Source organism: Poecilia formosa, unplaced genomic scaffold (assembly GCF_000485575.1).
Source record: "Poecilia formosa unplaced genomic scaffold, Poecilia_formosa-5.1.2 Scaffold253, whole genome shotgun sequence".
In the NCBI taxonomy this organism is placed as follows: domain Eukaryota; kingdom Metazoa; phylum Chordata; class Actinopteri; order Cyprinodontiformes; family Poeciliidae; genus Poecilia; species Poecilia formosa.
The window spans coordinates 301991-321239 of NW_006800192.1; the positions used below are offsets into that span (position 1 = coordinate 301991).

The following is a 19249-nucleotide window of genomic DNA, read 5'->3' on the forward strand; positions in this document are numbered from 1 at the left end:
ATATAGGAGTTTATTTAGATTGAATGTTGGGGAAAAAAAAATCTTCGGTTTGTCACAAGTAAAAATGTGTGAGAACACTGCATAGCACGCTCGGTGTTTGTTTTACTTTCTTACTGTCTCGCTATCCTGAGTAGACCACACGGCAGCATCACATTTCCAGAGGTACAGCCCAGTGGGCGGCACACACACCACACACACACACACACACACTCACTCATTTCCAAGCTGATACAGTCTGCACTATAACCACAAGCCTCACGAAACATTATCTCATGTGTGCATTCTGAACAAAAAAACGGCCTTTTTGACCACTGCTGCTTTAAGGGGAAAGTCTTTTCTTTCTGCGGTATCGGAAGGTTGTCATTACTGCTGGGCTCTCAATATAATTATCAGGGGTTACAAGCTGCACTGCTGCCAGGGATGGAGTGGTTGTCGCAAGGGTATCATTATTTTCCTACAGAGCTGTTTGGCAGTTAGATGCATTTAAATAATCTTGTCTATGAAAAATATATACGTCTGAAAAATGAGCCTCAGTTCCTGCTCCATATAAGGTCATCTATTCTGCTGCAGACTGAGTGCTGTGGGTGTAGTGTATCTATTTGTCATAATAAGTCTATCCTGCAATGTTTTTTTTAAAAGCTTTTACTTTAGAGGATGGTGTATTTAAAAAAAAAATCAAACTTAAATTTGTAATTAGTGTCTCGGATGATGGGATACTAAGAGGAAACTGTAATGCAAAAAAAAAGAAAATAAAAAGAAAATGGCATGAATAAGTTAATCTAGTAAATTAGTGCAAAAAAAAATTTGCAGAATCAGATTTTTGAACATCAGTTGGTGGATGCCCACGTGGGCGCCCTGGAAGCGCTGCATCCTGTGACAGATCAATATAACCGCACAGGCTTGGAAGAACCTTGGAAAAAAAACCATTGCCACTCAGCACAATCCGCTGCTACACGCAGAAATGTAACCTGAAACTGAATTACACAGGGAGAAAGCTGCATAACCCCTCGGAGCAGAAATACTGCTGAGGTCTCTGAGAGCACACTCTCCTCGGAAGGACAGAAAAACAGTGGACATGTGCTCTGTGGTCAGATGACTCTGTTTCAGTTTACTTTGCTGGAGGAGGCAGGGAGGGGTGGACATTGGGTTCTACATTCCAAAACATGAAAACTATGATTCAGGTTTTCATCGGAGGGATGTATTGATGCCAGCGTCTGTGATGGTATGTGGGTGCATTGGTGCCATGGCGCAGACGTGAAAGTACCATAACTGCAGAGGCATAATTTTCAGTTTTCTGGCTTCTTTTATCCACCTCTTTGCTTAGAGCATGCAAACAAATTCTCCTTTTTTAAAATTATGTTTGAAACACATTTCCTTGAAAAAAACTCATATTAAACTCCTACAAGCTACCTTTATTCATTTTTATTTTTAGATAAATCAGTAGTGAGGTTTTTTTTCTATATTTTGTGTGACAGTCTGCATGGAGGATCACTGTTTTATTTTTTAATTTTTTGCAAAAAAAAAGGCCCTGAATTGAAACCCGGCCAAGAAGAACTTCCGAAAGAAAGTTAGCATATTCTCCCCATTCATGTTTATAGGTTCTTCCCTCCAGAAACATGATTATTAGGTTAACTGGTCTCTCCAAAACTGTCCTTAGGTATGCGAGTGTGTGCATGCTGGAGATAGGCACCAGCCGCATCCCATGACCCTGCAAGGACAAGCATGTGTATACAAGGGATGACAGATGAATTTGCGTGACGCTATATTTAGGTCCAATAGGCGAGAGCACTGCAAAGGCCCTTTGCATTTGCCATGTTTTTTCTTCATGTGGAGGCCTTAACATATTCAAGAACTCACCAAACTTCACCAATAATTGTTCCCTTCATGAAATATTTGGATTCCAATGGAATCAAAAGTGGGTGTAGCCAAACTGCTCTACAGCGCCCCCTAAACTGAGAGCGGTCAAACCATATATCGCAGAAATCTGAAATTGGTACAGAAGTAGATCCAGCCCCCTAAATTAAGAAAAAAGTGTCTTGAAGTTATGTCCAAAAACGTACAACGATGTGGCCATTTTGAGACAAACTTCAAATTTAGGCAATTCTTCTTGTTACCACACCGCAAACTCTCACAAACTTCTCTTAGGGATTTTGAGGTATCAGCTTTATCTTTGGTCAGTATACAGTTTAAGGATGGGGCATTAAAAGTTGTCAACATCTCGACTTTTTGAGCATGTGTAAGGGGCACGACTAAGCAGCGACTCAGGCGTACCCACCAATGCAAATGAAACACTATAACTTTGACACAGAAAGGTCGAACTGGACCGAACTTGGTATGAGTCAACCATGTTGGATGATAAACGATACTCTGTGGTCATATGCTGACATCATCAAAGCCCCACCACCTCGGAACAGGAAGTGACTTTTTTTTTTTTTTCTTGAAAAGCTCCATCTCCGACCCACTTGAGCTGGTCAAGATTGTCTTGTGTCAGAAGACTCACATGATTTAAAGTACAAGGAGTTTTTGCTGGAGGGTGTCACGTTGTTGCCATACGCCTAGCTCTAAATTCCACATATTTCTGCTGAGCTGCACCAAACTCACAGTGATTGATCCCTATCCACCCACCAATAGGAACGCAGTCCGATATTTGGTGGACGTGGCCTAATTCCCTAACAGTGCCTCATAGAAATTTTTAAGAAATCAGCCCAAAGCCACGCTTTGACCTATTGTGAAATTCAATACACATGCAGCGTATTAAAAAAAAGTCTCTTGGAGTTATCGTCCAAACACAGCAGGAGGTCGGCCAATTTGGATCAAAGCAACCATTTTGTCCCTTTTACCCATGTTGTATCTGAGCAAACTCATACAGCTTTTGACATGCAGACTTCAAAGTCACTCAACACAATCTTGAGGCATTGAGATAAAAAAAATATATATCAAAAGGTTTTTGCTGCATCAGAGCATGTGGATGTAACCAAGACTCAAAATCTGACCAATCACCAAAAAAACAAACAAAACAACAACAACAAAAAAACATTTAGGTGGAATAGCTGTCACACACAAGCTCCCAGCTGCATGCGTCTTTGTGTGTGTCACAACAGACCAGCACTCATCACATTCACATGGTCAATATGTGACATCACCTGTTTATCTGCTGGCTGGCTTCCTTTTACTCTATGATTCATACAGATTTCAAGCTGCGTCTGATGACAGAACAACATGACGCCGAATCATTCGCTTAACAATGGCTGGTGGCTGGACCATGCGGGCGTGTTAGAATGGCGAAATCCAATTCTTCGTTATTTGTATATAGTTGGCTCTACCTTGCACATGCATCATCCCATTTGCACCAAGCTAGACATAAATGATCTTTGTTAAGCTCTTAAAAGCCAACAGGTTTATTTGACTCCACTGTACCTCCTAGAACAGCTATATCTCCCTGATATGTCATCTGATCTGCACCAGACATTTTGTGCATCATCAGGGAACATTGCTGCAGATATCTGTGTGGCAGTTTGTTGACATTGCTTTAGCCCCACCCACTCAGTGAACAAACTGAGGATTATTGGGTCAAAAGTGGTCTTTCACCACTGTGGTGCATTACAGGAATACTGGGCTTTCAAAAGAACACTTTGGGTACCTCAATAGCATGTCAATCTTGAGGCTATTGGTCCCAGACTCTTTATTTCCTCCTCTCAGATAGTAAAATAAAAATCTTCACCTTATAAACTCTTAATAGAGTTGGAACCTTCACTCTTATTACTTTCATCTTTAGCAACCATTGCATATAAATGGATTTTTGAGTTTAGTTTTCTTTATCACTCTTTGGTAACTTTTTACTTAGACCTTGTATGGTCTGTCTTTTTTTTTTGTTTATCAGTTTCTTTCTTAGCAATGCCCTTCGACTTTCATTTATGTTTGAGAAGTGTTCAGATAATGAAGCCGGACGTAGGAAGGACCTTGAGTTAAAATGCATCTGTGATTCACATCTAAACAAAGAGTGAATAGTACATACCGTAAGGTTGGATGACAACTAGATACATGCTGTGGCGTCTTTAGTTCTCGGGTAATATATATTTGCCAACATCGGCAGTATTCCCGCTGCCTATTTGGCATAAATATGATGGGAACTTGTACTGTATCACCAGCATACCATTTTCCAGACTCCTACTGGAAATAAATGCTGGAAAACAAATCAAGGAACAGGGCATCAAGGAATGGTTTCAGCTCCTGGCCTTAAGTGACATATCTGTTTGGGGAGGCAGAATTGCAGCTATGTATTACAGTGATGCTGACTGCTCAACATGTTTCTGGCAAAGGCTGCAGCTCTCAATGTCTTTTTGTTCCATAATTCTCCCCCTCGCCCCCACAATAAATCATGTGGGAAAGGATTTTCTGTCATGTGCAGCGAGCGACTTGCACAAATTACCTGCATGTTTTGTAGCATCAGCAAAGAAGTATGGTTGTCCCAGAGGTATTCCAGTGTTGCTCTGGTTAATATGGGGAAGATAATAAAAACATATGCGTGGAAAAACAAGGAAGTATCGGAGTCAAGTCGTCATATGACAGTTTTAGTTTAACCGAACACATTTGTATTTCTGTAAACAGCTTAACTGCATACTTTCTGCACAAACTCTTTTCATGGTTTATGCAAAAACAAAAAACAAAACATTTTCTGCCCAGCTCGCAGTGCAAACAGTCTTATTTTGAAACTGTGTATTGCACAGATGGTCTCCCTGCTGCAGTTCAGCTGCACCCCACTGAATCGCTGTCTGTGCCGATGGTCTGCATGCAACTCGGAGATAAACTCCAGGTTGTTATTTTCCACACGCCAGTCATGGAATTTATTTTAATAAATGTCCAGTAAGCGGTAAATATCACAAGAAAAGTATGTTTTCAATTGGAATGATTTGATTCTCAGAATAAAATGTCTAAGTGAAATCATGCAGATCTGCAACCTTGGTCTCTGGATAGATTATGAAACAATCTATTTATCCCTACAGATGTGTATAAAGTTTGCATTATTTATGACACTAAGCAGGTCTTTCAAAGACTTTAGATATTTTCCCCTGGTGCTCTCATTGCGTCGTTCACAGAACTGCTGGGAGTTGTTGAGATTCTTCAACCAGTTGCAGATGTACATATCGACAGAGTAAATTTAAGGAGAGACAGGTTGCTTTCCTAAACCTGTTAGCACTGTCTGTTCTTGCCAAAAATGCTTGCCTTTGAACGACGAAAGAAGGTGCTTTGTATCAAGTTGATGGTAAATAATAGCATTGCAAAAGAATAAACATTTTCTGTCTGCCCAAGTTAAGCCAAATTAAATCACCCTGAATAGCTTTTGTCATTAATCTATGTGTGCTTTCTGTAAGTATTTAGTCAGTCAGCTTCCCAATAATGCTAGAGTCATTTTTCATTTTCAGTTACATAACGTAACGGGTTTTGGTGAGCACCTAACCTAACCTTCTCACAATAGTTTGACAGAAGTTTAGCTCATTCCTCCAGACAGAGCAGGTGTAACGGAGGCAGCACTGACCACAGATTTGTCTACAGGGCTGAGATCGCGGCTTTGTGAAACCCACTCCAAAACATTTACACTGTAAAAAAGACTATATAGGTCATCTTTAGGCATTGTCAATTTAGAAGACTCAGACTGCTCCCTTTTTTTTTTTTCGTCGCAAATTTAAGAACAGACAAACACTTCAATTTTAGCTTCTTCAGATCACAGGAGAGGCCTTGGAAAAATTATGGTCTTTCTCCCTGATTGGATTTTGCAAATTGCATACCATCCTTTTTATGTTGCGTTTTTAAGTAATGGCTTCTTCCTCACTGGTTAGCCTAACAACCCATGTCATTACCAAATATCACCCATCTTCTTCACACGTTGAGCTGCGTGTGTCAGCTCTCTCTTTTTTTCTCTCTCTCTCTCTCTGCTAAAGTCAAACATTTTTCAAGAGCAGACGTTCTCTCAGGGCACAAAGTTCCTACAGCATGATCTCAATTCATAGCGCACTCTCTTTGTCATCAGAGCAAACAGCCATTGGTAACAATTGCATTACGTGCTTGTCACTGGTGAGTAATGGAGTGGAGCTCAAAAAAATGGTTATATTTTTGGTGGGTACAACCCTCTGGCTGCTCCAGATTTATAAATTCCCAGCAATCCCGACATGCCAACCCTAAACTACTCAGAAATTCATTTTGATGTATTTTGGATTCATCTGCGTTCATGTGGCTGCCCGTGTGTGTGTGTGTGTGTGTGTGTGTGTGTGTGTGTGTGTGTGTGTGTGTGTGTCTTTGAATGAGAAGGGCTAAGAATGAAGCAACCCCGAAGAAGCTCTTTCTTTTTGCGGCGAAAGCCGAGGCATTGCTCCAGACCGGAATGCCGTCCGTCATTAATAAGAATTAGATCGAAAAAGAGAACGTTTGGCAGGCGACCAGGTGAAATCACATTCTTTAAATAAGCCGCAGTGAAATAAATCTTGCAGGCTGTTGCCAGCGCGGTGCACTGTGACAAAGCTTCAGTGTTAAGACAATAGATTTTTCTGAGGCACGCTGGCCACTCACCAGCAACCAGACCTTGAAGGCGGTTTGAATGTATATATTGATAAAAAAAAATGAATAAACACGCACCCGACCGCCACTCAAGCATGCAGAGAACAGCAGTGAGGAATGCTCCTGCAAGCGCAGTTGCAATGATCAAAGTGAGAACAATAACATTTTGAGCTTTGATGCAATTTATATGAGTAATTAGTTTGCGAGCATCACTGCTCGCATCCAACAAGTGCTCACTGGTTTCCATAATCCAATTCCCGCCCTGCTTTGTGTTTTTTTCCCCTCTGGCCAGAGAGGTGCGGCACGGATCTGCTCGCGAGGGCAAAGGAATGCTTTGCATGAACAACATGTATCCTCAGGAAAAAACATGACTCACTGCTGACAATGTCCATTAAATATCTCTGCAGAATAGCAGAGACCGTATTAGGAATTAAGGTTTACTATTATATCAAAAAAGAACCAAGGATTTAATCACCTGAAGGGTATACGGCTTTAAGTAAGAAAATGTAAAAAATAAAAACGGAAGTCTTTACCCACAGTGCAGTGTGTTCCATCAATAAATAGGAAGAGAAAAATGTAGTACTGTACCTTGAATTTGTATGTTTTTGGTATCCAAAGGCAGACGCTGGTTTATATTGTCTCCTCTTGTTTTTTTTTTTTTCCAGTTGTCATTTCATGTCATCTACACAGCTTCAAACCACAGCGGACATTTCAGAAGCTCAGAAGTTCTCTGCCAGGATGCATTTTTGCATTCACTCAGACAAAGCCGCACGTAGCTATAGAGCCAAGTGTGAGTTTCCTCAGCCTGGTATGAAAGCTTAAAGTCACCCCTTTCATTTTTATGTTTCTGACCACCCTGTTTTATTTGATTTAATTAAAATGTACTTGATCAGCAGATCTGACGGTTTCTCTATGTCTTTATTTGGACTTTGGCTGAACATTCACCGTTTTAGTGTCCTCACCGGCAACCTAATTAGGTAGACCTTGCAAATAGCTCAACACTTCTTTAATCATGGCACAGCTTCAGCAAGATGTCTGAAACGTTCCTCTAAAATCTTGGTCCGTTTTTACACGATAGCATCACACAGCTGCTGCAGATGTTTTCCTTTGTTGGTCATAATGTGAATTTCTCGTTTCCACACATCCTGAAGATGCTGTGTTGCACTTAGATCATCTGAAATTGTTTAAGATTATTTACTCTGAAATGGTAATCCTTTCGGAAGTAGCATACTGGTATGGTCGTGGTCAGAGGGAATACCCAGGCAGGCAGTGGGATTCATGTGTGTCCCTGCTGTTTTCACCACATTCTCATCTACCATCTGAATACTTCAGATTAAGACTCATTGGACCAGAGAATGTTTTTGCAAATGAGTGATTTGTATTCACTGTTTCCTGTTTTGTTTTTTTGCTGCCAGGAGTTGGACCCAGTTTTTATTGTAGCCCATCTGCTTTAACATTGTGCATTCAGAGATAATATTCAGCATAACTCGGTTGTAATGAGCAGTTTTTGTTGATAATCAACAAGGCATTCACTGGATATTTGACTCTACTGGATCATTCTCTGTAACCCCCAGAGATACTTGTGCATGAAAATCACTGTAGATGAGCAATTTCTGAATTACACAAACTAACCCGTCTGGCACCAGCAACACTGCCATGTGCAAATGTTCCTCATTCTAATTCTTGCCTTGAAATTCAGCGAATCACATTCTCCACTTCTAGTGTCATAGAATGTCTTTAAGAAGTTGTCAAAGTTTATTTATTTATTAATTTTGTTTATTGTTTTAATACAAAAACCCATTTTAAATAGATGTCGTCTCACTGGTGAATGAAAAACCAAATAATGAAAGCAGAAATCAAAAACTGCACTTCAAATGGGCGTCAGTGGTACAAAATTGCAGAAGAGACATGGAATCCTGAAAAATACAAAATTCTCCCAAAACGTACACTCCGATCTTTTTTTCATGCCATTTGGATAAACAAAGCTGCAAAAATAAAAACACAGAAAATGTCATAGGACCAAAAAGGGCTAAAGGAAGATTACAAAAACTCACAAAAACCTGCATTTTGGTAAAGAGGTCCCCATGTAAATGGCGTATACTTATTCTTCATTGCCTTGTCAGGTGGTACTGCTCTACATCTATTGCTTTTACTGATTAAGTTCCATTACTGTGATGACTAGGTTTTAGAAATAGCTATGAACTATTGGTGCGAAGAAGCGATGTCAAAGTGGAAAAATATCCAAAATTTTCTTGTAAAAGTAAGATAAACCCAGTCAGAGTATCATAAAAACTAACTGGTGCTGATTTTTACAGACTGCTGTTCTTTTTCAGTGATTATGATAAGTACCTCAGTGCTTTGTTGAGCTCTTTGTTCATATATACACCTGTGAAACACAGCGACAGTGTTTCTCCTGATCCCTCGTAACATCTTTTTTTTCTTTTTTTTTTTCTGTTTAACTTGCTTCCGATGGTTTTCCTGAGTGATTTTGCAGATCGTTCCTAAAGCATAGAAACACTCCTGGGAAGCCTTAGCAACAAGCTGCAGTACATCAGACTGAATATGAAACAATCTTCTCTGACGGCTCCATCAGTTCTGGTGGCGACTTTGCAGCTGTAACGTGTTGCAGTCTTTCCACAGTGGGACTCAGTATGCAGATTGAGCGTTTTATCTCCAGCGAGAGAAGATCTTGATTTCTACATTTGGTTGTGTCAACAAATTTCTCCCACATTCCAGAGCAGACAAACAAAAGCACCTCAGAAAGACATTTTTGTATTTGAAGCGTTCTCCCATACAATGTAGATGTGATATTAAATTGTGATAATGTTAATTTTTAAGACCACAGGTGCCAAAGTCCAGTCCTCTAGATCTATTGCACTGCAACCAATAGATGCATCTTCACTCCTACACACCTGAATCTAATAAGCAGCTTGTTAGCAGGTCTCTGAAGAGTTAAAAGATGCTGATGAGGCATTTCATGGCATTTAATGGTTTCAGGATGGCAGCTCTCGAAGAATGGACTTGGGCACCCCGGTTCATGATCAGTAGATGAGGTCGAGGCAGGAAATGATGCCGCTTACCCCAGGATGTTCCATTCTGACCATGCGTCCATTTGCCACTTCTCCTTGATATTTGCAAATAGAAATAGGCCAACTGAGCACCTGAGAGGTTTTTTTTTGTGTGTGTGATTGTTTGGAGTCAAAGTAAAGCACATTTGCTTAACAGCAGAGCCCTGGTTGGTTTTTGCAATAGAAACCCAACCAGAGAATCCCACAATAAACCCACACAGAACTAAAACATCCCATCTGACCATAAGATTGTAAACTTTCGTTTTGTAAAGCAGGTAAACACTCTGCCGACTTTAATTATACTTGCAGTTTACACTTTTAACTTTCGATTAAAAACTCCTTATTAAAGCATAAAACATAAGGTCACCCTATTAGTTAGAACACAAATTACACTTTAGACTTACCCACTTTTACTTTCTGTGCTACCATAAGGGCTTGTTTGTTTTGTTTTTCTCCCACATCTGGCTCAGGACAAAGTGAGCCAGATGTGGGAAGAAGCTGTGGGCTGAATGGCCTTGAAGTGGTAGCCATAGATTATTTCCAGGGTCATGAGCTTCAGGTTTTGAAATTTCATTTTGTAATATTTACATCGATGCCACCTACTGATACTATGATGAAATGAAAAACAAAGTGATCGTGATTTCTATTTCTGTCTTACGCTCTTTTTAAATATATGTTTTCTTAGACTTTTCTGTTTATTCAGTGACATGTAAAAAGAAATTGCCCTCTTATAGGACTCTTCTGTTTTGTTTGTTTGTTCTTTTTGGTGACATGGTAATGTTTCAGATCATCAAACACATTTAAATATCAGGAAAAAGTTATCCTGAGCAACCCCCCAGAAGAAAGCAGATTTCAAATAATGATTTTATTCATTAAAAGATAAAAGCTACACAAACCAGCCAGCTCCAACTCCTAATAACTTCATGTGCCAGCCTGGGTGGAAACAGTTCCTGTTAAGCATTTGAGATAACCGGGTAACTGTGAATGAGTCTTTTACCTCACTGTGGAGGAATTTCGGCCCACTCTTCTTTGCAGATAAAAGAGAGACAAAGTCCAAATAAAACTGCTGGAAGATCTTCTGAAACCCAGCAGAGAAGTCGTTTTCCTGACCACTTTGAAAACAGGAAAGTCAGACTCTCCTTAAGCTAACTGGAAATCACAGATGGAAGTAACAATTCTACGTCCCACTTCGTGCTGAGAAATGTGCTGTTACGCGATTAAAATCCTGTCTCCAGCACCGTAGCAGTCAATGTAAGATGACACACTACAGCATTTGCCGCTAGTAGAGGGTGATGTATTGTTAGAGCGGCAAGAGTCATTAAGACATGACGTTAAACTGCAACTTGCCCCGGGGCATTTACTCCATCTCCTCCCTTCTTTAATCTAATGCAAAAAGCGCACTCCATCATGTAATCCGTAAGTGTTCACACAAGCATAACTCACTGCATTTTCCCAGGAGACGGTCTCGCTGTAATTACCTCTCCCCCTGCTTTGATTGCTGTGTTTCCGCTTTTATCGCAGCGGAGATGTTGCGTTTTCAGGTTCCTGCCACTGTTTAATACAGATCAGGTGTGCATAAAGGCACACAGGCGTGCGCCGCATATTGATTGTGTTTGTAGCGTTGATCAGAGGCGGCGCGTCCCAACTACAGGCAGATGCACAGCGTGAAGCCTGATGCATAATTATGACAGAGAGAAACACCAGTGGCATATAATCATAATAAATGGCTCATATTTAATACGCTTGGGAGAAGAGGGAGATTGAGATATTTAATGAAAAGTATTATAAACACTACTAATATATTCATGACGAAACCCTGGTTTGTTTTTTATATTTTCCAGATCCTGATGACTATCAGCCACCCATATGGAAGTCGTACTGTGAGTATTTATTAATTTTCTGCAAAAGCTTTGAACCTGACATTTACATAATTTTGGGGAGAAACGTATTACACTGACTTCCTGTGCTGTAAAGACTCAGGTCTTGTTTTTCTCGGTAAAATTAGAAACTGCTCTTTCTTCTGCACAAAAGGTGCACAGTCAGACACATTCGCCCACATACACAAATGCAAAGCAGCAGATTCCTGTTTTCTGTGTAAAATAGGTTACCAGCAGTCAGGAAAACAAGATTTTCCACCTGCTGAAAGGCTAAGCTAAAATAGAGTTGTCAGAGGACCCATTTTAGTACACAATGTGTTGCTTTTTTCATGTGGGAGACAATTTAACTCCCCAGAGCAAGTTTGATATGCAATAGAGTGGAAAACCTTCTACCCTTATGTCCCAAATTTCAGTTTAACTAGAACTAGTTTGTTCAAGTCTTTGCAGCTGATATATTTCTGTTTATTTGATTTTTTTCTCCTTTTATAAAGCCTGCTATCAGATTCTTCTGGTTCTCTCCGGAGGTATTTTTAGAGGTGTCAGTGTCACAGCAGTGGATGGTGTCCAGATCTTACAGGTTGGCTTAAATCAGCTTGACAAAACATGAAAGTTCACAGTCAGGAGCCTTCCTTCCCCCCGCCAAGAGAATCTGCTGCAGTGAGGGCAGAGCTGAGCCACACACTGTGATTTCTTAGGTAGTACTGGTTGTTTTGTTTTTTTCATGAAAATGGCGTATCTCGCGTATAGAAAACTCTGTGAAAAAGATACAGTTTGCAAGCAGTGAGCAGAAGTTCACAGTTTGTAACTGATTGTTTCATTTCTATTCCAAACAGATTTTTGACTTGTGGTTTGCTGAAAACGGCACTGAGTTGGTGCCATATTTCTTTTTGGCATTCCTGATTTGAGCATAACCTGAGTATTTTAAGTGCACTGCATCTAATGCATATTATATGGTTTTCTACATTCACAAGTCAAATGTCTCTGCTTTGAAAATGAAAGATTGTGTTTAAATGTGTTCAACTATAAATTCAGCCTTAATTGACGTAATGCATTTAGATTTTCTTTTCACCCTGATCACTCATGTCCTGTAATTTACACACTCTTCACCCTGATCCATAGCACACTCCATTCTATGTGTTAAATGCCTTAAAATGAATTCATATTTTATTGCAGCATTATAATCTAATGCTTAGCAATTCAGAAAACACTGACTGACCATTTGTTTCAAAAATATTTAAACAGCAGAAAAAAAAAAGGAAAAAAAACATGTCAAGAAAAATTAATTTTTTTAACAAACTCACCCCCGGATGTTAATTTGTACAATCCACTTTGGCAGTATGACAATCATTTTTTTTTCTGAAGACAGTAGAAAACCTTTTTCCACTATCTCCTAAATTTCTGTTTAACTAGAACTGGTTTGCAGTTCGTACATGAAAAAAGGATGGGTCCTTTGACCTTTCTGTTTGCTCATTGGTCTAGATCATCCATAGTATTTAGGTCCCAAGGGTGAGGTGATCATGAAAATGATTTTATTTTATGTCTTGTCAACCATATCATTGTTGATTTTGGCCACATGTGGATCAGTTTGCTGGTAGATTACATCAGACTTTTATTCACCATTGGGCTTTATAAGCCATGAGTTCATTATGTAATGCACCAACAAGGTTACTACAGCATTCAGAAGAGAAAAAAAGCCCACAGCATTACATCCTTAATATTATGCAAGTATGTTTGTATCAACTGATGAAGCTTTTCATAATTTTGTGGCTCTGAGGTCATTGACTGTTCATACTGGAGTCTCATGGGAACAACCGTTCAAAAAACAGAGTTTACCAAAACATTTTCAATTAAGTTTTAAGACCTGTGAACCCCTAACCAAAGCACACAAATTCAGTAAAAGTCCCACTAGCATTTAGCTGGCTCCCAGTTTTGATGTTTGTAATAGTGGGACAGAAACGGCCTTTTTCTGGCTTGTCTCCCAAACACCTGGTTGACATTTAGATAGCATCTCGTAGTTGTTATGGAGACTTGATGACCTCAAAATGCCACTCTTTGCTGTAGATCTCTAACAGTGAGCTCTGGAGGTTTTTTTCTTGTTTTGTTTTTTTACTCCGTTATCAACCACCTTCAGTTTGTTTGGTGACGAGATGAATATGAATCCTTGTCTAACATATTTGATTCATTTATATCCTCCCGTCACAGAAAAACTGGAAGTGATCATTAATGAAACATTACTAAACAATATTACATTAAATATTAATGGTGCCAGTAGTAGCTCAGCTAGTACTTTGCTAAAAACAACATAAAAATTCACTGAAATTCAAGATTGGATTTGTAAACATTTTGAAATGTGGAAATGCTGCTGCTGCAAAAAAAAAAAACATGCATATGTCAAAAGACCTTTATCACATTCTTACAAGTGGAAGTAGATAAGCAAATAGTTTATATTCTAATAAAACATATTTTCCTTAGAGCAGTTATTTTAAAGCCATTAATTGAGAAACATTGTTTTCCAATTGTTCAATATAGCTCTGTCTATAAATACCACAAAACAAATTTGGTTTGTTTCCTCTGAACTTTGTTTTAACTGTGTTTATTTTGGTTGTCACATCTGCTGCTCGCACGCAATTATGTCCTGCATGGAGCTGTTTGTGGCTCAGAAGGCCAGACAAACTTCATTAACATGCGTGTTTTATCTGACAGTGTACCAGCTCCAGCAGGAAGCTCCAAGACCAAAGAGGATCACATGTCCTCAGGAGGTCAGTGCATCTGTGAATGTTAAAAAGCTGGCCGCTGAAGGGAGCTGGAGCGAGTTCATGTTATGTTCATGATTTAGCTCGTAGAAAAAAAAAGAATAAATATCTGCATCATCTGTCCAAAAACCTGGGGAAATATCACAATTTATTTACTGGAAACATGATGGGTTATAAACTACTGCAGCAAACATACTAATTAGGCTTGACCTAGTTTTGGTAATTTGAAACCGAGCGCTTAAAAAGACAGAATATTGAAAGTTTTTATGAAAAAACTGAGTTACGGCACTGATGAAGGGAGTGCATGTTGCGTCTGTTGCTGCATTCGTCAGAAGAAAAGCCCAATGTCACCTCTGAACATGTGGTTAGGCACGAAAGCACCCTAAACACCTGCTGGCCTTGTTTATCTCCATTTTATTTTCTCTTTACAAGCCAGGTCTACCAGACAAGAGCTGCATTCTGTCTGGAGATTAAACTAAGCTTTTACTTTCAGGTTTGAAGCTTGAGTTTATTCCTGGGAAAATGATTGAGTGTGGCAGCTGGAAGCCAGACCCAATCATAAATAATAACCTGTCGGGAGAGGCTCCCTACTGCTTTGAATTCACCTCGTGGCACTAAAAATGAAGTGTCGTCCTTTTATTGGCTGGCAAAACAGATTTTCTACAGATATTTACGGTGAAACTTAATGTGTGCGTGTCAAGCACATCATGTTTTTGACCTAAAAATAAAATCTCACCTGTTCTTTCAGTAAATTCTGTCTGAACTTTGTAATTCCAGACATTTTGAACTTTTTAAAGGGCTTCTATTATTTTTTTATGACTCCCTTGTTGAAAGTGGAGAAATATGTAAAAACAAATAACACACTGTCTAGTCTACCAAAACACAATGTATAAAAAAACCCAAAAAACTTCTAAGGCTTCACATGGTGAGGTTAATGTCGCGATTTGTTCAGTGAGGAAGAGAACTGTAGCTTGTGACCCAACAAACCGCCACCCTACCCAGGGATTTAAAAGGGCTTTATGGTAAATCTAATCTGACTGTATTTCGCCACAGAGGCATCTGTCATCAGTCACTTTATTGCCAAGTAGAAAACCATTTTATCTTTTTTATACACACATAAGCATGTCTATAACCTGTTGGGGTTTTTTTTTTGCCTTTAGAAGGCACTTCAGGCTAACGGAGAGAAAGTTAAAATACTGATACACAACCTGTAGTTAATTTGCCACAGGGACCGCTAATCAAAACTCTGTTGAAGCTAAGAGCGGCATGACACTGTGTCATTCTTTTAAGAATTACTTACCTACTTGAACTGGAATGATTAATTTAATTAGCACATTGTCGAAATGCTTAGGACTTCCGACTCTGAAATATATCAGCGATTGCCTTTTAATCAGTCTAGAAAAGAAGGATCGATCCAAAGAACTCAGACATTTTGCTGAAGAAGAAAACTGTGTTATCAAAACACTGGTGAAGTTTAATGCACTTTTTACCGTCTCCACCGAGAGAACTGCCAATCTTCCATTGTGTAACCCAGCAGAACTGATGCGTGTCTCATCCTATTTTGAGTGCTGCCACACTTTGATGAGCAGAGTAAAAGCTCTAGGGCTGGTTTTGTGAGATTAGTGGCAGGCTGGTAATTCAGTACAAAATTATGTTTTACATTATAAGAAGTCCTTCTATTAGCGCGTCGCCACTACCGGCTCTGTAGAAGGAATTTCTAGGTGATGAAAAATCATATATCTTTCAGTGTACTTTCACTCAGATGACTTCCCCTCGACAGTGCTGTGAAGACCAGAAAACATAGTGATGAAGAAAAAAAATATACTTGCAGTCGCATATCTGTGCTCCAGACACCTTTTTACACCCTGGTGTGTTATTCTAACATGCCTTATATTAATTTCTTTCCAACTGGTCATCTTTTACCTGCTGTTTTCCAGCGCGGCCTCTAATTAATCTTCCCCTACTTTGTGATTGGGCTTTATGGTTTGCTAGCTGTGAACAGACGCGGGGGCCCAGATGGAGATAATCTGGCCTGTGGTGTAAAGTCCTTTATCTTTCATGCGGGCTTTAAGGAACAATTTGCAGAGCTATTAATTTGAGCTTTCATATCACACTGCTGCAGCCAATATTTCTTCCTCTGGTTTACAGATGGAGAGCAGACCCAAGTACTACGGCAGAGAGTGAGTTTAACTTGATTGTTTTCTGTCTTTTTAGATATAAATGCTTTTCTATATCATTTAAGGCCTTTATCATATAACAACTGTTTTTTTAAGTGGGCATGTGAAGTTTTTCTTCTGAGTTTTCCATGTAAATCTTTTAAGTTGTTGATGATCAAAACCTGCTTCTGTTTATTTAACAGATTTCATGGGATGATATCTCGAGAATACGCAGATGAACTGCTAGTAGGCAAAGAGGGCGCATACCTCATCAGGGAGAGCCAAAGACAGCCAGGGACTCACACCTTGGCCTTGAGGTACAAACACCTCCACAAAACCAGAAACAAAACCGATTGACTCCACCATCAGCTTCGCGCCCGACTTTTACACCACCTGTTCACCTGTTTGTGAATTTCCATCCAGCTTTGGACACCAGACCCTCAACTACAGATTGTTTTATGACGGGAAGCACTTTGTCGGGGAGAAGAGGTTTGAGTCCGTCCACGACTTGGTGACGGATGCCCTCATCACCCTTTACATCGAGACCAAGGCAGCGGAGTACATCGCCAAGATGACCACCAACCCCATCTACGAGCACCTTGGCTGCACGTCGCTGCTCAAAGACAAAATGGTGCACAGGCTGAGCCGTGGACGCACGGAGCCTCGCAGGGTCACCTTCCAGAGCGACGACAGGGTGAGTTTGAGCGCTGTTCATGTCACATAAAGACGTACATTCTCAGCAGCGGTCCAGCTCTGCTTTTACAGTGATGACTCGCATCTTTATTTAAAGTAGACCTCAACTTCATCACCAAAGAACAAGGCAGATTGTGCAGATTCACACAGAGCCCCAATATCGGCATAATGGAGTTGGAGTGATTACACAGAGAGAGAAAGACAGAAAAACTCCTTTAATCTGTGACAAGTCAGCACTAGTAGAATATTAATCTGACAAGAGCCTTGAAACAGTTTCACCAGTTTTTTTAATCTGTTGCACAATTTCCACTGCGAATTAATGTTTAACTGGGTGAAAAGCTCAAGATGTAAATGTTCACAAGAAGCTAGCTTTTCAAAATGCAAAGTGTTGTATGATTTGATTTAAATGATCGCATCTATCTGCCCGATCTTTACATGTTTACGATATCCTGCTGAAGTTCAGCAGGTTTTTGGAGCCTTTCAGTCTAATGAAAGGTGGCGAAGATCTGAAATGGATCGCCACAGCACCACAGAGCCCAATTCAAGCAATCTGCATAGTACCTCGCAAAACTATTCAGTCCACTTGAACAGTTTCACAAGACTTCACCTGAAAACCACTAGATTGAATGTTTTTTATTGGCACTTCATGCAGTACTTAACTCAATTATGAGTTAATTATGATTATTAACTCATAACTGTGAAGTGGAAAGAAAGCAATCCATAAAACTGACCTGAGCTAAACATTTAGGCCTCCGTGGAAAATCCAGTTTGTGATACAACACTAATACTACACGTCACTTTAAATGCACCATCCCAAAACTAATGTATTTCTAATATTTTTCTTTTGTAGGAGCAGAGAAGCTGGGTTAAAATTAGTAGAAAGATGGATGGAGCTAAATACAAGGCAATCCTAGATGAAAATTGCTCCAGCCAGAGCTGCAATATCAAGTTTGACCTGGTGAAAATTCATATCTAAGCCACACTGATGATCATTGGCCACACTTGAATATTGATGTTGATAGCTGCTTTTCATTCAGCCCGAGTGAAGACATGTCATCTCACACTTTTCGGATCTTTATAACCTAAAAACCTTGAACATCATTCATGCTTTTTCTTCCACTTCACAGTTGTGCACAACCTTGTGTTGGTTTATTACTTTAAATCCCAGTAAAATACAATAAAATTTTTGGCTATAAAGAGGCTAGAGGAATATGAATACCTCAGCTGGGTAGTGTATGTATTTCATTAATGTTTTTTTTTTATTTATTTTTCTCAAGACATAGTTTGACACTGATTTTGATCTGGCTAACACACTTCTGCCGTTACAGTAGAATGGTGAGGTTTTTTTTTTTTTTTTTCTGAGGGGTCGGTCTGCCCTGTGACTGAGACGTACATTATCCTTACAGCCTTTGGGTGTGTTCACTGCTGCCATGCTTCGTTGCTCACACTGAAAGGTAATGATGACCGAGGGGACTGGGACTTTGCTCTCCCTGCCATCTATATCAGACTCCATGGTTTGAAGTGAGACACATCTCACATTGTTCTCCTTTGGCTCTCTGGCTGATTGGAGACTGTGAATGATTTATCAACGAGAGACAACAAAAGCTTCTTCCTTTCATAGAAAGGAGATGTCCCTCCACTAGGTGGCAGTCTTAAACTGTCTCTTCTGGTCTTTGTAGTCCTAATAGATTGATGGTTTGGTCTCATCACTGACAGATGCTTGTGTTTTCTTGGCCTTTTCTTTTTTCTTTTTTTTTTTTCTTTTTTTGTCCTGCACCCTGTCTTTGCTGTAACTCTCAGTTTTGACTGATTGCTTTGGGGATCTTTTTTTTTTTTTTGTCCAGCTCAAATTTTGTTATACAGCAACAATCGATTAGAGACGACAGCCTTCATCAACAGTAGTTGGAGCTGCATTAATACAGAGTCTGGTTCTGATGGATGCCTCTTCTTATTGAGAGGGACTGATTCAAAGAGAAGTTTTTGACGGTTTATCAATACTACGGATTTTAAACTGAATTGTAATTGGATATTTTTTGACTATCTTTCTGGGATGCGCTGCAATAAATTAGATCGTAACTGGTTTACTTATTGTTGAGTGATTTGGACTGGATTAAGCTTATATTTAGTTTCTCATATTTTCTTAATCTCTC

At 39.6% G+C, this 19249-nt stretch overlaps 1 protein-coding gene across 2 annotated transcripts in view; it reads left to right on the plus strand.

The window, feature by feature from the left end:
- The window catches only part of chn2 (chimerin 2), a 47944-nt gene that overhangs the window by 2375 nt on the left and 26320 nt on the right, over positions 1-19249 (plus strand). The window contains exons 2-6 of one of the 2 annotated variants that reach the window (XM_016680677.1): positions 11462-11500; positions 14201-14256; positions 16399-16430; positions 16610-16723; positions 16830-17115. In XM_016680677.1, coding sequence (XP_016536163.1) covers positions 11462-11500; positions 14201-14256; positions 16399-16430; positions 16610-16723; positions 16830-17115 — 527 coding nt within the window. The remainder of the gene's footprint in view (positions 1-11461; positions 11501-14200; positions 14257-16398; positions 16431-16609; positions 16724-16829; positions 17116-19249) is intronic. The other variant, XM_016680676.1, reaches the window with a different exon arrangement.